At 34.6% G+C, this 26,238-nt stretch overlaps 1 protein-coding gene and 1 pseudogene across 1 annotated transcript in view; both read right to left on the reverse strand.

The window, feature by feature from the left end:
• Kiaa1109 (KIAA1109 ortholog) overlaps positions 1 to 26,238 on the reverse strand; it is a 231,795-nt gene that overhangs the window by 140,494 nt on the left and 65,063 nt on the right. Inside the window, exons 15-23 of the mRNA XM_004646167.2 lie at positions 18,303 to 18,458; positions 17,939 to 18,036; positions 15,930 to 16,108; positions 15,670 to 15,776; positions 14,556 to 14,764; positions 9,619 to 9,846; positions 8,756 to 8,893; positions 6,280 to 6,459; positions 4,096 to 4,224 (exon numbers count right to left, since the gene is read on the reverse strand). Of these exons, the coding sequence (XP_004646224.1) occupies positions 4,096 to 4,224; positions 6,280 to 6,459; positions 8,756 to 8,893; positions 9,619 to 9,846; positions 14,556 to 14,764; positions 15,670 to 15,776; positions 15,930 to 16,108; positions 17,939 to 18,036; positions 18,303 to 18,458 (1,424 nt within the window). The remainder of the gene's footprint in view (positions 1 to 4,095; positions 4,225 to 6,279; positions 6,460 to 8,755; positions 8,894 to 9,618; positions 9,847 to 14,555; positions 14,765 to 15,669; positions 15,777 to 15,929; positions 16,109 to 17,938; positions 18,037 to 18,302; positions 18,459 to 26,238) is intronic.
• On the reverse strand, positions 12,034 to 12,801 carry LOC101571037 (annotated as a pseudogene).

A 26,238-nucleotide genomic window follows, 5' to 3' on the forward strand; every position in this document is an offset into this window, starting at 1 on the left:
TCACCAGCTATGGGTGGGCTTGGGTTCTGAGGTTGCATTTTGTTCCTTCTCGTCATTTTGTGTAGCACTGTCTTCTGACCTTTGTTGTAGATCTTCGTTGTAGTTATAACCTTAGCACGTACTGAAGTTCAGGTGCAGATCTACAAAGTGTGGATTTATCCAGCTGTGCCTGGCTTGGGTCTGGCTGCTGTGCTCAGCTCCTTCCTGCTGCTGCCCTTGAGAGTGAACCTATTGTGCTCCTCTGGCAAGAATTTCTGCTCCTGAACTAGCTGAGTGGTTCTATCCTCTACACTCTCTTCAGGGATTGCAGCTGCAGGGTTATACCCCAGGCCTGTATGCCAGGCCTGAGCTTAGCCTGGAGGGGACAAGGTGGCGTACGGTGGAGACGCAGCTCTCCCACACAATCACCGGGCCTGGGATAGGACTCGGTCTGGGGATTTCTGGAACATGGCCGAAATTTCTACTCAGTGGGCTGGTTGGGGGAGGTGCTGCGGAGTGGTGGGGGGCATCCCAAGGGGGTGGAAGAGGGTTTCACCCACGCTGCGCCTGGGCTGGGACCAGTAGTAGGTTCCGCTGGCGCAGGCTAGCCAGAATCTCTTCCACACACTCAGGGGCCCGGGCTAGGATTGGGGCTGGTGTTGCTCGGAACAAGGGTGAAATTCGTACTTGGCAGGCGGGATGGGGGAGTTGTTGCGGACTGGTGGGGGGTCCCCCAAGGGGGTGGAAGAGGGTCTCACCCACACTGCACCTGGGCTGGGACCAGTAGTAGGTCCTGCAGGCACAGGGTACCCAGAAGCTCTCCACACACTCACCGGGCCCAGGCTAGGTCTCAAACTTCATTTTTTAATGATAAACAAAATAAAGTGCTACCAACTAGAAAACAAATTATTAAGAAATATATACTATTTTCATTGAAAAGAGTCAAGTACTTTGGGTATAATAATACACACCTATAATCTCAGTCAGCTATTGGAAAGGCTGAGGCTTGAAGTTCAAAAGGGCTGGGGAGTGTAGTTTAGTAGTAGAGCACTTGCCTACCATGCCTAAGGTTCTGAGTTCAATCCTCAGCACCATAGAGAAGAAAGGATGGAGGACAGTATGTCAAATCTAACTGAAAACATGTACACACACACACACACACACACACACACACACACACAATCTTGGTTTATAATGTAAATTCTTTCCATGATTCTGGTTGCAAACAGAATTGGATGAGAACCAAATCAAAAACAATGGTTAGGTTCAATGTTGACCTTATGAGGAAATCTGATTCAGTTCTCATCCAATTCAGTTTGAGTCTAGTTTGTGCACCAGGGTAGGTAGATGGGTAAGGAGGGAGAGAGGGAGGGAGGGATGGAGGGAAGGAGAGAGGGAGAGAGAGAATTTATAACTGAAACAGGATAGTCAAAGTAAACTGATGAGTAAACAATTTTACAGAAATTGTGAAAGTTTTTTTTTTGTTTTTTTTTTTGTACCAGGGATTGAACTCACGACCTTGAGCTTGCCAGGCAGACACTTATGCAGCTGAGCTATTTCCCTGGCCCTTGTGAAAGATTATAGAAATATAAGATTTCCTCATGAGAATGACCAATACAGAAAATATCAGCCATAAATATTATGATATCTAATATTAGCCCCATAAATTAAATTTTGTTTTGCTTCTAAAACATAGATTTGGTAATGTTTGTATTGCAAGATGACATAACTATCACCTACTTCACTGAACTTCCTGAGGAAGTAGCAGCCCTGAGCATATCACTGGTCCAAAAGCATATAAATACTCACTAGTGGCTGAGCTAGCAAAAGAAACAGATGCCTTGAAGGAGTCAATATACTATGCTAATATATTTCTTTCAGGGAAAAATAAAGCTAAACTAACATAAAGTGACAGACAAGTGGTTGTGAGAGATGGGGGCTAACTGAAAAGAAAAAGAAAAAATTATCCAAGGTGATAGAAATACTTCTCTTTACTGGTGATAAGTCATTACCCACATGTACAGATAATTTTAAAAACTCAAATTGTGTAACTTACAGAGGATATACTATATGTGAGTTGTGTCTTAATAAAATTGATTTTTAAAATCTTTAATGAAACATGAAAGTGTTAAGTTTAAAAAAAGGAGATAAATGTCTGTAAGGGTGGAAGTGGGTGGAATTGTTATAAAAAGTAGCTGCTAACATGCAACTAAATATGCAATTTTATGGAGTATGGCAACATGCTCATAACAAAAAATAATTTTATCAACAACTAAAGTTGTTTCTGTTATTGTCAATAAGTAACTGTGGGTTACAGGGCTTTTTGGACAGAAAACTAAAAGAATGGATTAATTTTAATTAATGGTAAAATAATTGCAAACAAATATAGTTTGTATAATAAAAGGGAAAAATAGAAAAACTAAATAAACAATAGTTGTGTCTGCACTTCAGAACTACAGTAAGTTACTTTTCTGAAACTTCCATGTTTCCTAGGTTTTCTGAAACCAGTGCACTTCCTCCTACAAGGGGACAAAATGCCCCCAACTACTCATATGGGAGAGTATTTCGTGCACAACAACAATATTCATTTCATTGTCACTCTTCATGGTGTTTCGGGATTACTGTGAAAGTACTGCAATGACCCTAAGGACCTGAAATGAGGAAGTCTGACAGATGTCCTCTACAGCTGATGACAATAGAGGGGAACAGACACATTCCAGAACGGTCTGCACATCATGTCAAGTAAAGATTTAATGTTCGTCTTACTTCAATTTCTAAGTGTACAGAAACAGTTGTATTATCAAGAGTTACTATGAGATAAAATATGTGATTTAAGAGTAAAAATAGAAGACATATCTTAAAATACTGTAAAACTTGGATTGTGAGTAATGTGTTCTGCAACTGTTCTGTAAGATAAGCAAACATTTTAAGAAATTTTAATTTGATAGAAGAGCAGTGTCTTGCAGTATGAATTATGTGCTGCTGAAGTCACATGTTTACAGCTGAGCTAGATCCACTCTCTCCCTCCACAGGATTGTGGCCTCCCAACAGCAAAAGGTTACTAAGGGGATCTTATCTGTAAAGGAGGTGAAAAAAGAGGTGGAGGAATTCTTCACGTCAAATGAGATTACAGAGATGTGCAAAACGTGAGAAACTGCAAAATTCTGTAGTACAGCACCATCCAGATAAGGTTGTACCAGCACAAGCAATGAATCTGTTTAATAACAATGCAATGGGGGGCTTGCGGGATAGCTCAGTTGTTTACGCACCTGCTGTCATAAAACCAGGCAGGCGCAGGGGACCCTAGCTCCACACGCCTGCCAGAACCTCCCTTAAGGCAGCCTGAGCCAGCAAAAAAAAAAAAAAAAAACAACACAAAATCCTTCTTAACTTTTGGTGGATCACTGTGAGTCTGATCTAGTAGTGAGACCCTGAACACCTTGTAGACTCTTCCCTAAAATACTAAATAAATATACATAAAGTAACAATGCAATGTCATATTTCACCAAAATCCTCAAAAGAAGGCAAAAGCAAGTGTCATTGGCTAAGTCCCTGTCAAAGCTGTACAAAGAGAAAAAGATTCCACTGAGCCAATAGACAGCAGTGTTTCCATTACTGATAGTGAAAGTCATCCTATACAACAACCCTCCTCTCAAATCAGTCACAGAGGTTTGCAAAGGTGGGTGTGCGATAATGTGTTTTGCTTTATATTTTGTATTTTCTGTATTAATTTGTGTTATATTACAGTATTATAATCATTTTATATGAGTATTTTTGGATTATAGAATGAATTATCTGGGTTTCCATTATTTCTTATGAGGAAATATGCTTTGGTATATAAATTCTTTGGGCTACAAGCATGTTTCCAGAATAAATTATGCTTGTTAACCAAAGTTTTATTGTATTTCTTTGCTTGTTTGTAAATATGTATGTCTTAATAATTACCTTATATTATAGATACAATTATGTAACTAATTTGTAAAAAATTCATTGAAAAACCTGAAATGTACTGTTTACTTCATAGTTACATGCATTGTATTTCATGCTAAATTTTAATCTTTCATTTAAAAGAATTCACTAGTATTTACAACATTGCTAATATATTGATCGACATACTTTGGATTCGCAGAACCGACGATCAATTCCATGCTGACACATGATCACTGATTTTGGTCTTTCCAGTTCATATTCCCGACATACCACATGAAAAACAAATGTCTGGCCCCACTCCAAAAGAGATGTCAGCTACAGATATAATGACAGATTGACAACATTGTTAGCATTCTAAACAACTGTTCACAGCTCAAAAGCTTAAAAAGACTAGTAATAGCATTTGAAAGAACCCAAATGCTGTTTCTGCTGCTTAATAATGTTAGTCAATGATTTTTCTACCTTGACATCATTTATAAGCTTGGATTATTTTTTATCTGCTAAGGGGAAAATGACTGTCAAAATGAAAATGAGTGTCAACCAAAAATTCCAGGTCAGCAATTTTCAAAGCATATTTCTTTCTTAAAAATTATCTTTCCTCTTTTATAGTTAGCTGAAGTCCTCTATATGCAAAAGTACCCAAAATCCTCTAACTCTAACCCTGTAATAAGAAACTAAACTTTGATGCATAATTTTAAATATGTAATTATCATACTGAACTACAATACTAGAAGGCTAAGTATTTAGAAGGTGAAAACAGATCTTCCAAGTATTTGTAAGATTATAAAAACAGAAGTATATAATAATTCTTTAAATTTTTAATTTTAATAATGGTTTAATTTTATACTTCATTCAGTTAGAGTTACAAAAACATATGGAAGGATAGATATACATAACATTATCTTCCCAAAGGACATAATTTCAACTAGAAAATAATTTCGATTAGAAAATATGATTTTCCTTTGAAAACATACAATGAAGAGAATAAACACAAAAATATCTATGGATTTATGAAGCATGCAGCAAATAGTGATGCAGAAAGACTCTAGTGAAGAAAAAACTATATCTTCTTATAATAAGAGTAACAGACATAAGATTTTTAGCAGTCCTTACAATAAAAGGACCACATTCAGTCTTTTAGGGACAATATGGGCTTGGTCATTTGCTAGAGAATAAACTATTATATGAATCAGCATTTACATGTATATGAGAATTCTAGGAGAGGACAGCTACAAGGTCAGTGAATACTGAATACTTTTCATCCATTTTTATATATAACATCATACAGTTCTTTTCACTCAATTTGTACATATAGTTATATATATTTATATTCTAATATTATATTGAGATGTAATTCACTCTGAAATATCCCTTTTTGATTCCATGCATTTGCCTACTATTTCTAGGATTTTAATTTTTGCTGCCCTCTATCAATTTCTTTCAGGCAAACAAGGTTCATAGATTCTTTACTTACCTATTGCTATTACTATATATTTCCAAAAAGATATGTTTCATATTCATTCTGCAATGTTTTTATCAAAATATGGCTTGTATATTTCTACCACAATCTAGTCTCATAAGGTACCAAGATAAGCATTAACAATATCATAAATATATGGCATCACAGCTCAAATGTTCATAGCAATTGTGGCTATTAAATTAAACTTCAATTGTTTATTTCTAGAACAAAATAATTCTTAGCCTTCTATTAATAATTATAAGTGGCATTCTAATAATATTAATAACAATAATAATGAATTCTGAGTCTTCTAAATGTAAAATAGATAGGTTGCCAATGGGTTTACCCCCAAGGATTGTGTCTAGTATTTTGGACAAATTGGAAAATTCATTTTTATTTATTAAACTGGTATCCATTATCACTAAAACCCATGATCTTGTTTTGAGAGTAGACAAGTAGAACTGTGCTACCTAATTCTTTGCATTATAAAGCTATTTTCAAATCCTACTTAAGAAATACACAAGAGAATAAAGTTTTTAGAAATTATTCAATATTCTAGGGTGAAAGAACTGTTCCAGGAAGCCAATTAATACAATTTTAATAATATATTAACTTAATTGCTGAAACAGTTGTCTTCCTTACTTTTCCCCAAAGAAGTCTCTAATTCTCCCTTGAGTACTACATGGAAGTATATAATATTAATTGTGTCAATTATAAGTGGCTCAGGAACATATAGTTTATGAGTAACATCTATTTCTATGAAAATTCTCAATGGCAAGAATGACTTCCATCAGTACGTCATTAGTACAAATGCAATAAATATTTAAACCAACAAAGAAGTTGTTCTTGGGATGGTGAGTAAGGGCAGGAAAAAGATAGTATGTCAGGAGATAGTACTGTGAGAAACATACCTGGGGTGCTGTGACTTTAGCTGTAATGCTTCCAGCCTGCACATCAATTAGCCATGCATATTCTAGGGAATCACTTCCTAAGGGAAGACCTTCTGCTGAGAACATAGCATGTGCTCTCAACTGGAGACCTGACAAACTGATATGACCTTCCCTGAGTACTTCATCCAAAGGGGGTCGCTGCTGAGAGGAAAAAAACAAGAAAAAAAATATGGTAAGTACAAGGAAATTGTATTATGATTTCTGGTTTATTTTTCCTAAGATAGTCAAGAACCATTTCAAAAATGCTATGTGAAAAATAAGACTTCAGAATCCACAAGTTCTTAACAAAACCTATACACATAAAATCATCTGAGTTTCTTTAGAGACTATTTATGAAAGCCCATCTACAAAGAAAGATGAAACTAAGTCCTAAAAGGAAAACAAACCTCTCTCTGATTGGCAACTGCTTTCATGAATAAAAAGATACTAGTACTCTGATGGAACATAACAGACAAGTTTTTAATGGGAAGGCTAGGAATCATGAAATTAAAATATTAAAAAGGTAACAGGGAAGAAGAAAGGGCAAAGACCATAAAATTAAGAACTGGGGAGGGGAAGTAACATTATTCCAGATTTTTCAGACTATAAGGATAGTTTTATAAATAAAAATAATAGTTTTCACTAAGACTAACTACATACTTACTACCAAAAAGAAATACTTCAGAGAGAAAATTTCTAAGACATGTTCAAAGAAAAAAAGGATATGTGCTAAAACAGGGTACTTCATGGAATACTAGTTCTATAGGACATTATTCAAATAAAAATCAAGAATCAGGATGGGTAAGAAATGCTCTACCCACAAAGTCAGCAATTTTTGCTGACTCTAGCTCTTAATCTTTCACACATCCACTGACTTCTATCTCCACTGTTATTATCGCAGTCCACATCAATTGAGATGCCAGCCCCTTGCTAGGACCTTTCCAAGAGCCCCACATTTACTTGTTACACCTTTCTGTTCCATTATTTACTAATGACCACGAAACTCTTTCAAAAAAGTAAATGTGATCATAACTTGCCTCTAAACCAATGCACTATATACCTCTCTTTGAAGCACTTTTTACACTTGAAATTATTTTAATATCCTATATTTACTTCTCCAGCAGGTTCATTAGAATAAGAAACATTTCTGTTTTGTTCACCAAGAATCTCACCTTATCTAGCAATGAGACTACGAAAAGAAGATACTCTACTGACTAGTCAGATTTCCTAACAAGTGTTCTCAGGATTTTCAATATACCAACATATATTGAGACAGCTCAGAGATATTTCCCAACCTAGTTTTATCATGGTATTCTTCTTTATGTGTGTGTAGGCCATATCAAAAGGTTGGTGCCCTCTGTTTTCTGTGCATTTACAGAAATACATTCTTTGAAAACAATTTTTTAAAGGATAAGAGCTAAATCTATTTCTCAGGAGGTCTCAAAAAGAAAATTTCAAATTATGACTAGAATAGCTCCAGAAGCTCTTCTGACATAATTTTCAACAACAGTGTCATTTATATAAAACTACCTAATTTCTGTAGGCATCAATTCCCTATCTTTTATCTGAAACAACTGGAGAGGATAGCAAATAAAAGTTCTTTTCTAGTTAAAGATTTTGATGATTAAGGAGGTTGACTTCTAAAACTTACATGAGGATATTGGTTTGTTCTAAGGTATAGCTCATCTTAGAACTATATCTAAGAATTATATTTAAGTAAGAAAAGAATTCTATTTTAAATTTTATTAATGCTTTTTTTAAATCATGTTGTGGATTGAACCTCCCTCAAAAAAGGTAGGTTCATAATAAAAACATATTCATGTATTTTTTTAAAGAGGTTTCTGTAAACACAAGTTCAAAGGAAGTTAAAATTAGGATGGGACCTAATATGGCCAGTGTCTAAGCAAGAAGAGAAATACTGGGAAACAAACATGGGCACAGGCAGCAATTTGAGTGATGCATCTACAAAGCAAAGAAATCCTAGGAGTCACTGAAGCTGGAAATTGATCCTATGTGAGAGGGCACTCATTGCCTAAAGCAGTTGAGCTACCGTCAGTCTTGAGAAAAACATCCTGCCTGGACATTGGTGGGCTATTAGTCGCTAGGCAATCTTGTGTCTCACAACTTTGCAAAGTTATAGATACATGCTCCTACTGTTGTTTGGAGGTCCTTTGCCAATCAGGCATGGACTATTACCTGACTTCAGCTATTATCTGTTGTCGTGGTTTCATATTCTAGATCCAGCAGTCTATGTTTTGGCTTAGATCCTTCATTGTGAAGCCCTGAGTTAAAACTAATGCTACTAGGAATAAACAGCTACATAAAAGTGGCTTAGGACTGATGGTTGGAGTGGTCAAAATATAGAGCCTATTCCAAGCACAAATGTTATCACATTTTCTACTCCATAAACATTAATAACAAATCTGTAAGTTTTCACCATACTCCACTTTCACATTACCTGATAGTTATCACTGACAAACACATTGAGGGGAGATAAGACAAGTTGCAGCATGGTCTCTCTAAATCCTTTTTTCATTTCAAAACACAGTCTTTCCAAGAAAGCTGTAGGGCAATCAGGACCATCTGTAGTTCCATGCTAGAATAAGTAAGTAAATAAATAAATAACCACAATCAAGATGTAGAGAAAGAACAACAAAGTTTAGGGAAAAAATTACATTTATCATGATTAAGACAATGTGATTTTTCTAAAGGAATGTATATATGGCTTAGTACGGACACCAAGAACCACAGAGGACATCTTTGCTATGCAGTGCTGGCATATGATGTGAAGTCACTGTGCATCGCAATGCTTTAGGGCCACCTCTTCCTATTTGGCCCTGCTTCAAATTCCCTGGCTTCTTGGAGAAATATGATCTCAGTCCTATTGGGTCTCAACAGACCCCAAGACAAACTGGGAGGGAGCCAGGTAACAGTGTTGGATCCAAACGAACACAATGCAGTCTGTAGTGTCAAACCTGAAACTCCACCACCAGAGTGACATTCAGAGACCATAAAGTCTGACATCTCTGCAGCTAACTATAAACACAATTCAAAATCATGACAAAGTGTTCTGAAGTTACACAGTACAGCAAAGAAAGAGCTAAAGTAAAAGAAAGAAAACAAAACACAAAGTTACCAGTGGTCAAGTAATTATGATGAAGAAAACAAGTCAGATTTCTAATACTGAAAGGGTAAGTTTAGCAACTTTTGTACCTGAATTGTTTTCAGTGTCTGTGAACACCTGAGCATATAAACAGTTTCCTTTGCTAGATAGTTATCATAGTCTAATACGCCAAACAATTTTGCTAAGGAAATACTTACAACTGGTAGACGGCCATGAACTTTGTACAAATTAACAAGTACAGTGATGTCCCAGGGACGCAAAGTAAGTGGATGAATGGATTTAGCTGAACTTTCATTTTCCTTTTTGTCGTTTTCCATTCCAACAGCAGTCCATCCAGAGCTGGATGATGTTGACAGTGATAGAACTGGGCTTGAAATAACTTCTTCAAAATCCATATACATATCATCTTCCCCAAAATAGTTTTCCTTTGAACATTAAGAAAAAATATTCTGTATTTTAAAAAGATAAGCAATATGCTTTCACTGATAAACCCTGAATTTGTAAACTATCCCTTTTTCTAATCTACTGTATTTAATTCAAAGCATCAGGTATATTTCCATAATATGGAAAAAGTATGTTTATTTTAGCAAAATATTCTATAGCAAAACAAATGCAAAAGATTACAGAAGTCTGTAGTTAAGTTTTATGAAAGCACATCCAATTATAGGAAAATTTTATAATTTTGGTCTTAAAAAACTTTGAAGGTTTGTATGGTTAAATAGCTTTCCACGTTCACTTCTCAAGGTTCTGATGCAATGCTTTTTTGAGAAAAGACCAATTCACTGGAGAATCAATCTAATTAGGTAAACATTATAATTCACATACTTCTATTCCAGTTAGGACATTTTTAAACTTTTGGATATATACACATTCCAGCCCTTTTATTTTGAAATACGGTTTCCCTAGGTTACCCAGGGTAGCATCAAACTTGTAATCTTCATGCTCAGGCCTCTGGAGTAGCTAGGACAGCTGGGATTATAGGACATGTAACCATGTCCAGCTTAACAGAAATGGTTCAAAACTTCAATAAGGATACCAACTTTTGGTTACTAAAAAGCAAGTGTTATCAACAGTTATCAAATTTCCATTCACAGAGTTCACTGATTTTTTAAATGTGGAAGTGTTTCAACTATTAATATTCCTATTTCTTTTGTATCCAAAATTAAAATTTAATTTTTAAGAAACAAATTTAGTTTTGAGTGAAATTATTTTTTCTTTCCTTTGACTGTGAACTTATACTCTGCCTATCTTATCTGTCAGTAGTAAGGAAAATTTAGACAATCCAGTAACACCAGTAACAACTATTTGCTAAGAATAAAAATCAAGTTTGATAAATGTTACAGTTTGATTATGTAAAAATTTACATTCTAACTAGAATTATGTATATTAGGTCACACTATCCTTTCCAGGAAAGATTAATGAAAGGCTTAAAGTCATACAGTTAATTAGAACACACTTGCCAACCAAACAATTACTACTACTAAGCTTAATTTTCAGAGATGCAAGTATACAAATATCTTACTTTCAAAACAAACCTTGTAATTGTTGTAATTCTTAATCTAAAAAAAATGTAGATTCTTGGACCAGCTAGATAGCTCAGTAGACTAAGCACCTGCTTAGGCAAGGGCAGGGTCAGGGTTTGATCCCCAGTATGACATGCCATGCCAGCATCACACCTAGGCATACTGGGCCGGAGACCTAGTTCGGGCATGGTGGCACACACTCGATAATCCCAGAGCTGAGACTGAAAACGGGAGGATCACTACGAGTCTGAGCTGCATAGTGAGACCCTGTACCAAATAAATAAAAAATAAATAAATAAATTCTTGACGATCATTACAATTAAGAGAAAAAATATTCTTTTGGGTCTAATGTTCAACTTGTTACTAAACCAGTCTTCAATTAATTATCTAATATGGGAATAATTCATATTAAATTCTTTATAGAACATTCAATAGTAGAGCACATTTGCTAACTTTTATTAATGTGTCAAATGTTTTTAAAGAGTTATAAAACATCAAGAATCATTTATAAGTTAATACTTATATACCTATTGAATATTAAGAACAAAATATATCTTTTTAAACTATAACTTCTTTAAAATGCTATTCTGTTAAATGTTTAATGCTGGGTGCCTAAGTTGTTTTTTGTAATATATAAATTGCAACCATAAACGGCTACTTTTTAAAGGATTCCATTTAAAATATATATATCACAAATTCAACCAAATGCAATTAGCAATGAACTATAGCAAAAACTCATGGGGGCTCAAGGTTAATATTGTAAATATACACAAATATTTTCAAACACAACAAAACTTCTATATTCATTTTATGGAAGATGGCATGTGAAATTAAACTATCTTTAAAACAAATTATAAATAGCTCTAAAAAAATCACTGGCTTACAGAACCAGATAATTTATGTTTTGTCTAGTTTGTAGTATTTTTGAATTTAAGAATGAAAAACTGCATTTTCAATTTATTTTATTTTCTTTATTGTTATTACAACATTTTAATGAAAATGCAGTGGTAGATATGTATAATCCAGGGGTTAAACAGTTACAAGGGACTGTCATAGAAACGTAAAGCTGACTAGATGCTCAGATAATTGTTATATGTTCTCATCATCTGATCCATCTTCTTCCTTCAGTGATTCCTTAGTATATTTCTCTGCTTCTTCTCTTACACCTTTTGGAACAAATTCATGTCTTCCTTTAGTTAATTCACCAATCCAGCTGAGCTTGAGATCAAAACTTTATCCTTAACTTCATCATGTACTATGTGAATTATTTTCTCAACTTCTTTAACAACATCACAGCAAATCATTTCTTTCATCTGAAGCTTTTCTACTTCTGTGTTTGCAGCTTGCCGGGCTTTGCCAATAGCACAGCCCCAGTAACCATATGCAGCACCTGAAGGGTCAATCATGTAGCGCTGAGCACCATCATTCACACTGTAAGACCCGAGCATGAAACTGTAGCCGAAGGGTCTGATGGCACTGTAGAGTGTGTAAGCACGTACATACATAGCCACTCGGTCTGCAAGATGTTTCAGTGGAATGTTATAGCCACAGTTAGATCTAAAGTTGGAAGCTGCTTTTCTTGCTGTGTCTGCTAAAGATGGAGCATCTGCCAGCTAACCTGCTACTTCCATCCCAACATGCCGATTAATGTTGAAAAGTCCATTGTTGGTACCTTCTTTGAAAAGCTGAGAAAGAACTAATTTTTCTACCCCAAAGACAACACCATCTTTACATCTGATCACAACAGCTGTACTACTATTTTCCACAGCCTTCATGGCATATTCAACTTGAAAAAAATCTTCCATCAGGAGAGAATGTAGAGGCTGATAGGTCATACCCGGTTCTGACTGAGCTCATCTTGTTCAAGCCACTGGAGCACATTCAGAGTCCAAGCTCAAAGCCTGTATTTTCAATTTAACTGAATCCTCAGAAGTATTATTTTCCTAAAGCTATTTTTATGAGTATCAAGTAACCCTACTTCAAGTAACAGAAAACTGACTTTTTTCAGCTAAAAAATTTATAGTTACCTAATTACTCTCATTTCTCTGAACAGAAAAAAAAAAAAAAAAGATTACTACGCTAAAAGATGACAGCTAATAAAAATTAGGGGGAAAGAATACAATCAACAAAAACTCTAGGTTTCCACAAACACTAACCAGTTTCTTTTTTTTTTCTGGTGGAACAGGGGATTGAACTCAGGCCCTTGTGCTTATTCTACTGAGCCATCTCCGCGGCCCCAGTTTTTTTTTTTTTTTTTTTTTCCTAACCATAGTTTCTATTGTATCTTTTATCTTAAACTGCATTATCTGATGTTTATAGTAGTTTTTGGTAAATGTAACACAGTAATTCTAATACTGAGGTTCTTTTTTTAAACTTCCAAACCCTAATTAAGCTAGCACTTCCTCTAGAAAACTGTCTGTCCTTTATTTTCAGAGTCCTTCTCTAGAACTAATTATTCCTATTACTGTATACTATAGAATTCCTTGTTAATTAAGTATTCAATTTCCAATCTTTTCAGTGTTAAACTGTAACAGCAATCTAAAGTTAGATCCACACAAACCTTCCTACCAGTAGTAACTCCATTATTCATTATATTTGGAAAATTCATAGGTGTAATAAAAAAAATCAACAGTATAATGAATAGCAAAAGCAAAAGAAATTTATGAAATCCAAGAAAAAATGTTAAATTTCATGAAATTGGTATTAAGCAATGACTAAAAATTGCTCTCATCACATGCAAAACTCTCAGTAGTGGACAGAATTTGTAAGGGTTAACATAAAAAACAGTAAATTAGCAAAAATTGCTGATGACTTGGAGAATTTTAAAAGTGTGGTTTGAACATCAAAAGAAAAAAGTGATCTCCACAGAACTAATGAAGTCCTCAAATAGTTTTCCAAAAATAGTATCTCTTCATAATCATACTACAGACATCAATTTTAAAGTGCTTCCATACTGTGCAATCACACAATTATAGTGGGAAAATTACCTTAAAATGAATTAACACTTGATTTATTCTTTGTGCTATGTAGTACATCTCTTCTCAGAATTGATATTTGGTATACTTTAAAATAAACCTATTTTCGTAAATTTGTTTCTATTTTAAAATAAAGATACCAACAAATCTTGATTCATGATTTCTCATGAAATGTTTCATCTATTTTTAATGGACCCACCTAAAATAGTTGTTTTCTGGTATCAATTATTTTCAAATAGCACGCAGTACTTCTGTTGTGCTGTGTTAAAATTTGTCCATGTATCTGCCCCATCCTTCTATTATGCCCTCAAGTTCTCTCCTTTAAGACAGATATATTATCTAGCAACTAGCATCATTCCTAAATCATACTGAACGCACACACACACACACACACACACCTGCACTAAGAGGTACTATTTTTAATAATTTTGTAACTGAGTATAGGATAGAACTTCCAGACCAGTCAACACACATAATATATCCTCAACAATTTTTAAATCATCCAACTATTTCAAATGATCTCAATTCTCTACTGGATTGTACTTACTTTGCCTATGTTTATAACACATGTAAATTCTTTTTACAAATATACTTTTATACACAAAAAGGCACTTACTCTAAGTCCTAAAATCATACCTTTATACACAAAAAGGCATTTAATAGAGGTCCATAGAGAGTTATCTGAGAATCTGGGGAAAGTTCCATTTCTACATGAAGTTTATCAGGTGGAAGTTCTGAGGGATCAATAGGAGGCCGAGAAGAAGCAGAAGGAGAAGAAACAACTCTGTCTGATGCCTTCTGGGCTGGCCTTAACACAGAAAGCATTGTTTCTTCCATTTCAGACACTGGAAATAATTGAAGCAAATATTAATGTTCAAGAAAAGAAAATGACTGCTTAGAAGTTCATCATGAAAATATACACTAAGAAATGTTATTTTACAAAGATAAAATAAAATAATCTTGATATAGTACCTGAATATCCATAGTATATAATAAACACAAACCTGAAAGATCAGTAGCTAAGAAAACAAATACAGAATAAAATTCAGTGAAATATGTACAGAAATGCATAAATCAGAATGCACACAATCAGTGAAAAATCTGTCAACATGAGCAACATTATCAGTAAGTATCTATAATATAAATGTGGTCACAATTAGACTTTAATCTTTGGCATTAAACAATATAGCTGTTTCCACAAAGACAGTTATTCAAATAAAGTGTGACATTAGCGACCACTCATATAAACTTTGATTTCTGTCCTTTGAAACATCATACAAAGAAAACACGATTTCACTCTTTTTCGAACCTAAAGTCCTAAGCCTAATTATTTTCCTTGAGAGAACTACAAATTATATAATAATTGGCAAATACTTTAAAGAAACTAACAATTCACAAACCCAAACTTAAGTGTACAGATTCAGTTTTTGTTTCATTCCAGTTTCACCATATCTACTATAACATCTTGAGAAAATTATTTTCTAAGGATATTTCTTCAACTTTAAGATGAGAGTAATTACTCCACAGAATTGTTTTAAGGATTAAGTGAAATAATTTAAGCCAGGAAATTGTTTGATGCAGTATTTCATGTACAATAATGCTGACTAAAAGTTAGCTACAATTATTCCAAATATTAAAAAATATAAACTTACAACCATTACTTTAAGAATAATTTTCAAATTTTTGTATCTATAGCTTATCAATAACAAAAGCACATATGTCGAAGGACAAACTACATAAAAACGCTTACATGACTGTTTCAGCTGTTCATCTGCTTTTTGTGGATAAATTGGATGCCATGTATAATCAATTGTAAGCATGACACTTGGCACAGTCCAACATTCAACCCAACCAGCCCTTTAAATCAGTAAAAACAAAGTTTATGATTAGATAACTATTCTTTGAACTGTATAGAGACACTAGATACAGATAACTAAATTTGATCATCAATATTTGAAAGAAGCAATACCTCCATATAATAAGTATAAAACACTTATTTTATTTACTCACTTTTCCTGAGTGATGTTGCGCCACTTTGGTTTAACTGTTTTCTGAGTACTTTGACATTCAGCAGTAATACCAGTATCATGAATCATCTTATTTGGGTGGCAGTCCTTAACCAGCATAAATAATGAATATTTACTAGGGTGGCAATCTGGTAGAAACAAATGAAGATCAACATCTTCTCCCTAAAAAGCAATTTATAACAACCCAAAATTAAAACATCAGTACAATAAATATCCTGGGAAGTATAACCAAATCTATAACAAACTTGAAAATAAATTCAAAAGTACATAAAATTTTAAATGGCACATTTTACACTCAACGGTAAGTTAAATACCTGGAATATCATTATATATTGACTAAAACTAAATTCATATTGAAAAATAAACAAACAACACAGCATATAATAGTAAAAGATCATCTTCCATTGTTCTCCATGGGTATTTATTTTATTTATTTTTATTTTTATTTTTATTTATTTTTTATTTTTTGGTGGAACCAGGGATTGAACTCAGGCCCTTTCGCTTGCCAGGGAAGTGCTTATTCCACTGAGCCAGCTCCCAGGCCCTGGCATTTTATTTGAAAGTCAGTTTTAACAAAAAATCTCCAATGTTAGTTCAAGTGTTCCATATTTTTCTTCATTTTTAAAATAATACTGCCTCCTTTGATTATTCAATTTTAGAAAATTTTGTTTCTTCAATTGCTTTTAGTAATTCTAAACTGGCATAATGAAGGATCTCCATTTAGTTTCACATTTTTCCTTCTAGGTCTCCTATCTGTATTACTGATGCCTAGTTTCTTAACACACAACTTATATATGTGATTTTAAAAAATGAGCTCTAAGAATATTGCTAGGGTTCAAAATCCAATCTGGAAACTCACTAGTTAATGACAAGTTATAGAATACCAATCTTTCAGCATTTATTTATTTATTTATTTATTTGTTTTTTGCAGTATCAGAGATCAAACTCAAAACCTTTCGCTTGCCAGGCAGGTGCTTATGCCATTGAGCTATTTCCCCGACTCTCTTTTAGCTTTCTAATCTATAAATGCAAAAAATAATAATAATGTAAGAAGCTTGTTCTGACAAATGAGTGATTAAACAAAAAACACTCCAAACAGTGTCTAGCACTTAGGAAATATTTAATAGGTGTTCAATGTACATACTATTATTGTTTCTATTTTTAAAACCATAACCAACATTAATACAATTACTTCTGATTGTCTATATCCTAAAACTGGGTTTGTTTGTTTGTTTGATTTATTTATTTATTTATTTATTTATTTATTTATTGTATTTTAGGGAAGGGTCTACAGGGTGTTTAGGGTCTCACTACTAGATTGGACTCATAGTGATCTATCTGCCTGTTTACAGCCTCCCAAGAGCTGGGATTACAGGTGTGTGCCACCACTCCCAGCCTCAACTGCCTTCTCAGGGTGCCCTGGGGGCAGGGCTGGCATGGCAGGCCAGAGAATTGAACCCCCAACCCCTATGCCTGCCTGCAAGAGCTTCAATCCGCTGAGCTATTTGGCCGGCCTTCATATCCTAAAACTACAAAATTCTGAACTACAAAATTCAGAAGTATGTAAAAGCTATCTTTTTGATAAAAGAAAGAAAAGTACTTGTGGTTATTCCCTGAATTCATGGTTACAATTAGGAATCAAATATAAGGAAGTACACAATTAGTTCAGAGAACTTAGTAAACATTGTCAGTGGTGCTGTGTCACTGAGTTATATCCCTGGCCCCAGAATGGTTCTTAGGAAATATAAATTAGTCACAGAGATCAGAAATGATCTCTACAGAAAATGACCAACTCACAGGAATTTTGCATGCTGTTAACTACAAAAAACAAAAGGCAGGAGCTCTATGACAATAAAGTTAATAGAAACCAAAAGAAAGTTAGAACACCTCAGTGTGGCCATGGGATGGGCAGGGGAGAGTAAAGAAAAGCTCTGGAAAATCAAACTTACTAATAAACCTTGTGGAATAAACAATGCATCCAACTATACGTACTCTTAAAGAAAACTTGGTATTACATGTAGCTGGAACAAAGTCCGTGAAAGGTAAAGAAAAATCAATATTTAGTGTTTCTCCACAGGCAGCCAGATACACTATAAAACAAAAGAAAAAAATATATTTACTTCCAATGCCAACAAAAATAAATGTAACTGCCACCTTAAATTCATACCTAAACAAAATTAAATGTAAAACAACAGATTAGTTCCAATACAAGTTTTGAAATAGTCTCTGAGATTATCATAAGGTAATGAGGGAAAAATCAATTCTAATACCTGTTAAAACTACAAAATCATCAATAATTTTCTTTGTATGGGTCTTAATGAGCAGAATGTTTAACTTAATTTTTAAAATGTCTTACCATTTTCCTGTTGTTTAGTTGAACAATCAATCCAATTGTGTTGATTAGCAGCCCAAATCATTTCAAACTGATGAAACATGATTTTAAAATTCCATGTATATGGAACAAATGAAAAAATGTCTGGAGCATTATCACTAGACCAATCTTGAATTAAATCTAAAATTATTGGGGTAGAAGAAAGTAAAATTAATTAAGATTCAAAAAACCAAACACACAGATTCTAACATCAATCAAAAATAAAGTTTTCACAGTATAAGCCCAAGTACTATACCAAAAATGCACGTACAAGATGGGTGACACAGCTCAGTGGTAAAGTGCCTACTGGCAAGCATGAGATTGAGCTCAATTCCCAGTACCAAAAATAAAAAAACAAAATAATACATATAGGCCTATGGTTATAACCTAAAGTTATCTTGTACATATGGAGATACTAGCAAACAGCCCTTACCACCCTCATCCACCCTTTTCCCTGTTCAGATCCACATGTAGCCCCAAGAGGTGGCTTTAACAAAGATTACTACCAGAAGACAATTCTTCCTAAAAACTAACAAGACACTTATTTTTTTATTTTTGAAACAGGGTTCACTGAGCAGTTCACTCTGGCCATGAACTCACTTTGTAGCCCAGGCTAGCCTCAAACTCAGTGATTCCAAAAAAATAAAAAATAAAAAAATAAAGTTTTCCTTGGTAACTAAAAACAACTTTTATACTAAACTACTTAAAATGTTTAAAATAGCACAGTATGATTTGGCAATACATAGATGTTTAATTACTAGTCATAGTTCCAAGTTTAAAAAATTATACATTTAACATATCAGTTATTTTTCAGAAAATGTTAGAAAATAGAAAAAAAATCACATGGTATTCAACTACCCAAATGATTCAATATTGTGGATATGTTTCTTTCTAGAACACTTTCTATATAAAGTTTTATACTATCTATTTGTGTTTATATATATATATATACATATATATATATTTTTCCCCCCCAATGGAAAGCATTTGCCATGTCAAGTTTGTTCTAGTATTTCATTAAAAAAAGATTTATCTCTTAAGATTTACTTGTTTTCTACATTTATATATTTAAACTTTCCAAAATTCTGTGTTATTTGTGGTATTACAACATGTACTTGTATAAAAGATATTTTACATACTTAGAATTACTTTGTCAGAATAGATTCCAGACATAAAATTCCTACATCAAAATGGAAGAATTTTTTTCAGCCTATTATAGAACTGCTTTCCATGATAAGTTAATTCATTCATACTGCCACCAGAAATGTATACTTGCTTATCTTTTTCTTTGTATCCTCTCTTGTATTGTATTTATTCCTACCTATATGTATGTATCTTGGGGCTTGGGGCACAGGGTTTGCTTTTTCATCTCTGAAAAATAATATCTCAACTGAACTGAATTTCTTTAAGTGTACTTGAACATTTTTTTCATATTTACTTGCAAAAGAAATACCTATCAAACGCCTGTGTGATGAGTTTTATGTTTTAATTGTCACTTTTTAAAACTGTGTAGATATACTTAGTCTATTTATCCTTTGGTACTTTGGTACCTTTTTTTAAGTTACAAAGTAAAAGTTCTCTATCATAAGCATATTAGCTCCAGCCCGCCATGGTGGTTTCCACAATTTTTTTCTGGTCTCCAATACTATCTTTCAATATCAGTTCTCCTAGAGTTTATTTCTTATTTTTCTTCTGTAGCACAATACTTTTACTCAAACAATCTGTATAAAATAAATATAGTATCAGGTTATCTTTGCATGCTCACAGCAAAAAATCATGATGTTATGTGTATAAAATTAAAACTTAAAGAGTGTGTATGAAAAAGGAAATGATTTGAAGCAGCACTATTATAGCATAGGCTTTGACCCCAAGCAGTGCTAGGTTTAAGTTCTGGTTTTAACTCACTATCTCTATAATCCTAAAAGAAGGGGGCAGGGGGCCTTAAGTGCTACAATTTTCTCTTTTACAAAATGAGAACAACTTCACAGTTGTGTTATGGATAATTGAGATGATTTATGTGAAGTTTTTAAAAAGCGGCACAGGCTAACATCCCAAGGATGACAGCAATAATTATGAAAGACATTCTAAGGAAAAATATAAGGTCAATCTGTTAAATATCTAAAGTAGTTTGCTTTGAATTGTAAAAGCATATTTAGATTAAAAAACATGAGATACACTCTAATAAAATGAGAAATAAATTTGTCTCAGATGAGTCCATGAAAAATTTAGCTTCTACTGTAATCACAGTGCTTGGGAAGCTGAAAACAAGAGATCACTACAAGTCTGATCTGTGTAGTGAGACCCTACAGATCCTCTACTAAATACATTTTTTAAAAAAATAGCTTCTATACACAGAAACTGATGCACATGTATTAGAAATTCATCATTAAAATGGCAAAATAATACATTTAGAGTCAACTTCCTGTAACCTATTTAAATGTAGAGTTTCCCTATATCAATAACAAAAGGCATATGGCTATGAAACTTTTAGTAACAAGGGAAGAGTTGACCTACCAGATTTTCTTTAAATACATTTTTATTTTGACAATGTTCATATCTTATAATGGCTATGCTTGCTTTTAATCTTTTAGTTGTAAGTGTCACCTTAGCCAGCTTGATTCTATACCTCTAACTTTTTTCAGATGTTGAACAATGTACTGGGCAGTGAGTCCAGGCTTTCCATACTGAACTACTGAACTACATCCCCGGCCCTTTTTCTGAGACAGAGTCTCACTAAATTGGTAAGTTATCCAGGCTGAGCTCCAATTTGCAATCTTCCTACACCAGCCTCTCAGAGTGCTGTGACTACAGACAAGCATTATTATGCCTCACTCTAACTTTATCGTTTAGCATAGTATCTCAAAGATGCTCAAAAATCATCTCTGGAATCAATCAATGTCACAAAACTTCATCATTCACCTGGCTGATTTCCTTACTTGTCTCCTGATGAATATTTACTGTTCACCTATCAACTGAGGAATGGATAAAAAATACGTGGTATTTTTACACAATGGAGTATTACTCATCTACAAAAAAAAATAAATGTGAGGTTTTTCTAGGTAAATGGATGTAACGACAGACTGTACTGCTAAGTGAAATAAATTAGAACCACATGCACAAACAGTATATTGTCTCCCTAGTGTGAGAACCTGAAAGAGTAAATAAAATCCAAAAGGCACAATAGATACTGTGGAAGGAAAAACTAGGATGAGGAAAAGGACAAAAGAAAGAAAGGAAAAAGTAATACTTATGAATATATGCAGGGCAGTTTGGATAATTGTATTGCTGATTTCTGCTGGTCTACTGAAAGGAGCAGTAAATGTTTAAATTTTTTAAAATTTTTTTTCCTTTTAATTAACTTTTTCAAAACCAATTTTGCAGGCTTCTATCTAGTAACCTAAACAACTAATTTCTTTTTTTAAATTTAATTTAATTTAATTTTGAAGAGTAAAAACAAAACCAAGAACAAAAATCAGAAACAGACAGAAACAGGGTAACATACAACAATACATAGGTTACAGACTTTCAAATCAAGAGGAGCTGATTGACAATGGTTGATATATTATCTATTTTTATCATCAAATCTGTTGCTGAGATTAACAGATATGTAAGATTGGACATATGATTGAATATTACTACTTGCTAAACAACTAATTTGAAGATAACATTATGCAATACAACAATCAATGTCGAATTTCTATTATCTTGTTTAATGAAATTTGGTATTGCTTCTCTTTTTTAAATCATTTTATATCCTTTAAAAAATAAAATAAATATTTACAGTTCAATATTTTCACTCAAGACAGTTTAACCTGTATAAAATCAACCCTCTGGACTCGGGAGATAGCTCAGTGGCCTAAGCACCTGCCTAGCAAGCACAAGGTCCTGAGTTCAATCCCTGGTACTGCATGCCATGCTAGCCCCAGAACCCTGGGTGTACCATGTTGGCCCCAGAACTGGGTGTGGTGGCGCATGCCTATAATCCCAGTGCTGGGGAGATTGAAACAGGAGGATCACTACAAGTCTGCACTGTGTAGCGAGACCCCATATCCAAAAAAAAAAAAAAAAAAAGGAAAAAAAAAGTCAGCCCTCCATACATATGGGCTCCTTATCCAGGGATTCCACCAGCCACGGGTTGAAAATAAATATATTTTTGAAGTACACCTGTAAACTGGGCATGGTGGCTTTGAGCATTCACAGAGTTTGAAACCCATAGAAAATCATAGCACTAATCCCCTCATATAGATACCAAGTAAGGACTGCATTGTCTTTCATATTCTGTCTGCTGAGGAAAAATACCTATCTTTAACAAGAACGTGATACTACAGAAAGAATAGAGTGCAGTCAAAAACAGTAATAACAGCTATTGCTCTTTAGAATTCTGTGAAGATGACATAAGAGAGCACATTTTGTACATGATAAAATACTACTCAAACTTAGCTAATAATACTGAATTCACTTACAAAGACGATTTCAAAACTATCATACTTTCTGCATTTTCTCTGATTGCCCTCAGATGATAATAATTTCCTCTGTACTTAGGTCTTAGTCACATGCATTTTTTTAGCTTGCTCATTCCTGCCTGCACTCAACCAAGACTGGTAATATGTTATTTATCTATATCTAGTGCACATAAAAATGTACTTGAGATTAAGAAACAATATCAAACAAGAAGGACCCATAAGTAATAGACGCATTAAAAACTTTGGGCAGAATAATGTCTATTTTCTTTTTTTGAATCACTACTTATATAAAACGTGGAATGCATATTGATTGCATTTATCTACTTTATACTAGTATTAGTTAAATAAGTTGGACATACTTGCTAGTAAAATAAACAGAAATTCAAATAACCTACTATCTCAGAAACCAATGTAAATTTATAGTTATTTGTTAATTTCTATTTTAATAGCTCTTACTAGTTTTTCCTGAAAACATGTGATATTTCATAATTATTCAATTTCTATTTAAATAAACCTTAGTTTTCTTTAATAACTTGTTTTGAATTAAAATATATTTGGTTTGCAAACCAGCTTCTATAATAACTTTATTGAATAATATTAATATTAAGAATTAGAGTAGAGTGTGTGGGAGAGCTTCCAGCTACCCTGCGCCGGCGAGACCAACTCTGGGACCCAGCCCAGGCGCAGCGTGGGTCAGACCCTCTTCCACACCCCTCAGATGCAACCCACCACTCTGCAGTACCTCCCCACCCCGCCGCCCAGTAGGAATTTCTGCCGTGTTCTGGGAACCCCCAGACCCAATCAAGCCCAGGTCCGGTGAGTGTGTGGGAGAGCTTCTGGCTACCCTAAGCCAGCGGGACCAACTTCGGGTCCCAGCCCAGGCGCAGCGTGGGTCAGACAGTCTTCCACCCCCTTGGGACACCCCACACCAGTCTGCAGCACCTCCCCCACCCCGCCCAACAAGTAGGAATTTCTGCCACTTTCTAGGAACACCCAGACCCAGTCCTAGCCCAGACCCAAGAGTGTGTGGGAGAGCTGTCTCTAGCCTTACTCCACCTTGTCCCCTACAGGCTCAGCTCAGGCCTGGCATACAAGCCTGGGGTGTGACGCTGCAGCTGCAATCCCTTCAGACAGGATACAGGATAGAACCACTCAGCTAGTCCAGGAGCAGAACAGCTTGCCACAGGGACACAACAGGTTCACCCTCAAGGGTAGCAGCAGGAAGGAGCTGAGCACAGCAGCCAGACACAAGCCAGGCACAGCTGGATAAATCCACACTTTGTAGATCTGCACCTGAACTTCAGTACATAGTAAGGTTATAACTACAACGAAGATCTACAACAAAGGTCAGAAGACAGTGCGACACAAAATGAGGAGAAGGAACAAAATGCAAGCTCAGAACCCAACACCACCTGTAAAAAGTGCAGAGGACACTAACACAGAACAAATTGGGAATCATACAGCTGAAAGTAAAGAATCAATAGCTTCAGAAATAAAGAAACAGCTGCAGAAAGGAATAGAGGAACTCAGATTGCAAATAAAAAAAAAAATCCCTGAATTAATAACATCTGCAGTAAAGAATCAAATACAGAAACATATGGAAGAAACCCAGTACCCAGCCAGAACAAGTGCGGAAGACACTAGCTCGGCTCAAATGCATGAATTAATAGAGTTGATAGTAAATAAGCAACAGCAGAAAGATATAGAGGAAATCAGAGCGCAATTCTTTTCTGAAATAAAAAAAGAACTCTCTGAACTCATAGCAGATGAAGTAAAGAAGCAACTACAGAAACATAGGAAGGAAAACCAATCTGAAAAAAACACTGCAGTAAAAGAATTTCTAACTGCTTCTAAAGAAGATATTGATTAAAAAAAATAGAGGAGATTAGAAAAATGACAGATTCCTTCAATGAGCAATTCAGGAAAGAAATAGATCGCATGAAGCAGAGTCAAAAAGATATAGGGGAAACGAAAACCTCAATCACAAGCTTGCAAAACCATTTAAGTAAAAATGAAGACAGAGTTTCAGATCTTGAAGATGCTGGTGCAGCGAGTGAAAAGGATAGAAAGGATCTCTAACAACGAGGATGCAGGAAAGAATAATACATCACCTGCAAGATGATGCAAAGTTGAACACTCTGAGACTAATATGCATTAATGAGAAAGAAGGAGTCAACACAAATGACATTAAAAAAATATGGGCAGAAGTAATAGCAGAAAACTTCCCAAATATGAGGAAACAATTGGACATTCAGGTAAATGAAGCATACAGAACAAAAAGTAACCTCAATCCAATGAAAAACACACTGAGACATATAATAGTCAAAATCCCAGAAATTCAGCACAAGAATAATATATTGAAAGCCGCTAGAGAAAAGAAGCAGATCACATACGAAGGAAAACCCAACAGAATTACGGCCGACTTCTCTTCACAAACCATGCAGGCAAGAAGAGTATGAAGCAGAGTACTTCAAGTAATCTATGAAAACAAATTCCAGCCATGACTACTACACCCTGCAAAAATCTCTTTTAAGTTTGATGGAGAAGTGAAATACTTCCATAACAAAGAACAGCTAAAGAATTTTATGATGACAAAGCCAACCCTACACAGGGTACTGAAAGAGGTTCCAGAGAGGGACCAAAAAAATCAAAACTCCACGAGTGAGATCAGAAGCAACCGACTAAATAGGGCAAGCAAATAAACACAGGAGAAAAAGGAGTAAATGATAACAGGTAAATAACATGGCAACCATAAGTCAATACATCTCAATTCTAACCATCAATGTAAATGGGCTCAATTCCCCAATTAAGAGACATAAACTGGCACAGTGGATTAGGAAACAAAATCCAACAATATGCTGTATACAAGAAACACATTTAACTCATAAAGACATTCATAGGCTGAAAGTCAAAGGATGGAACCCAATACTAAATGCCCCAGCTCCTCAGAAAAAAGCAGGGGTAGCAATTCTATTCTCAGACAATCTCAACTTCAAACCAACAATGATCAAGCGAAATAAATAAGGCCACTATATACTGGTTAGGGGAAAAATTCAAGACGAAGAGGTAACACTCATAAATATGTATGCACAAAACATGGGAGAACCCAACTATATAAAGCAAATCTAAATGGACATGAAAAATCTAAAATCCAGTACCACAACTTTAACAGGAGACCTTAACACCCCCTTATTTTCAAAAAATAGGTCAAGCAGACAAAAACTTAGCAAAGAAATAACAGAACTGAATCAGAGCTTGAAACAAATGGATTTGGTGGACATATACAGAGTGTTCCACCCAAACACAGATGAATACACATTTTTCTCAGCTACACATGGGTCATTTTTTAAAATAGACCATATGCTGGTCCATAGGTCATGTTTAAGTATATGCAAGAAAACAGAAATTATACCATGCACATTATCTGACCACAGTGCAATGAAACTGGAAATAAATGA

This window comes from Octodon degus, unplaced genomic scaffold, assembly GCF_000260255.1.
Source record: "Octodon degus isolate 3935 unplaced genomic scaffold, OctDeg1.0 scaffold00256, whole genome shotgun sequence".
Taxonomy (NCBI): Eukaryota; Metazoa; Chordata; class Mammalia; order Rodentia; family Octodontidae; genus Octodon; species Octodon degus.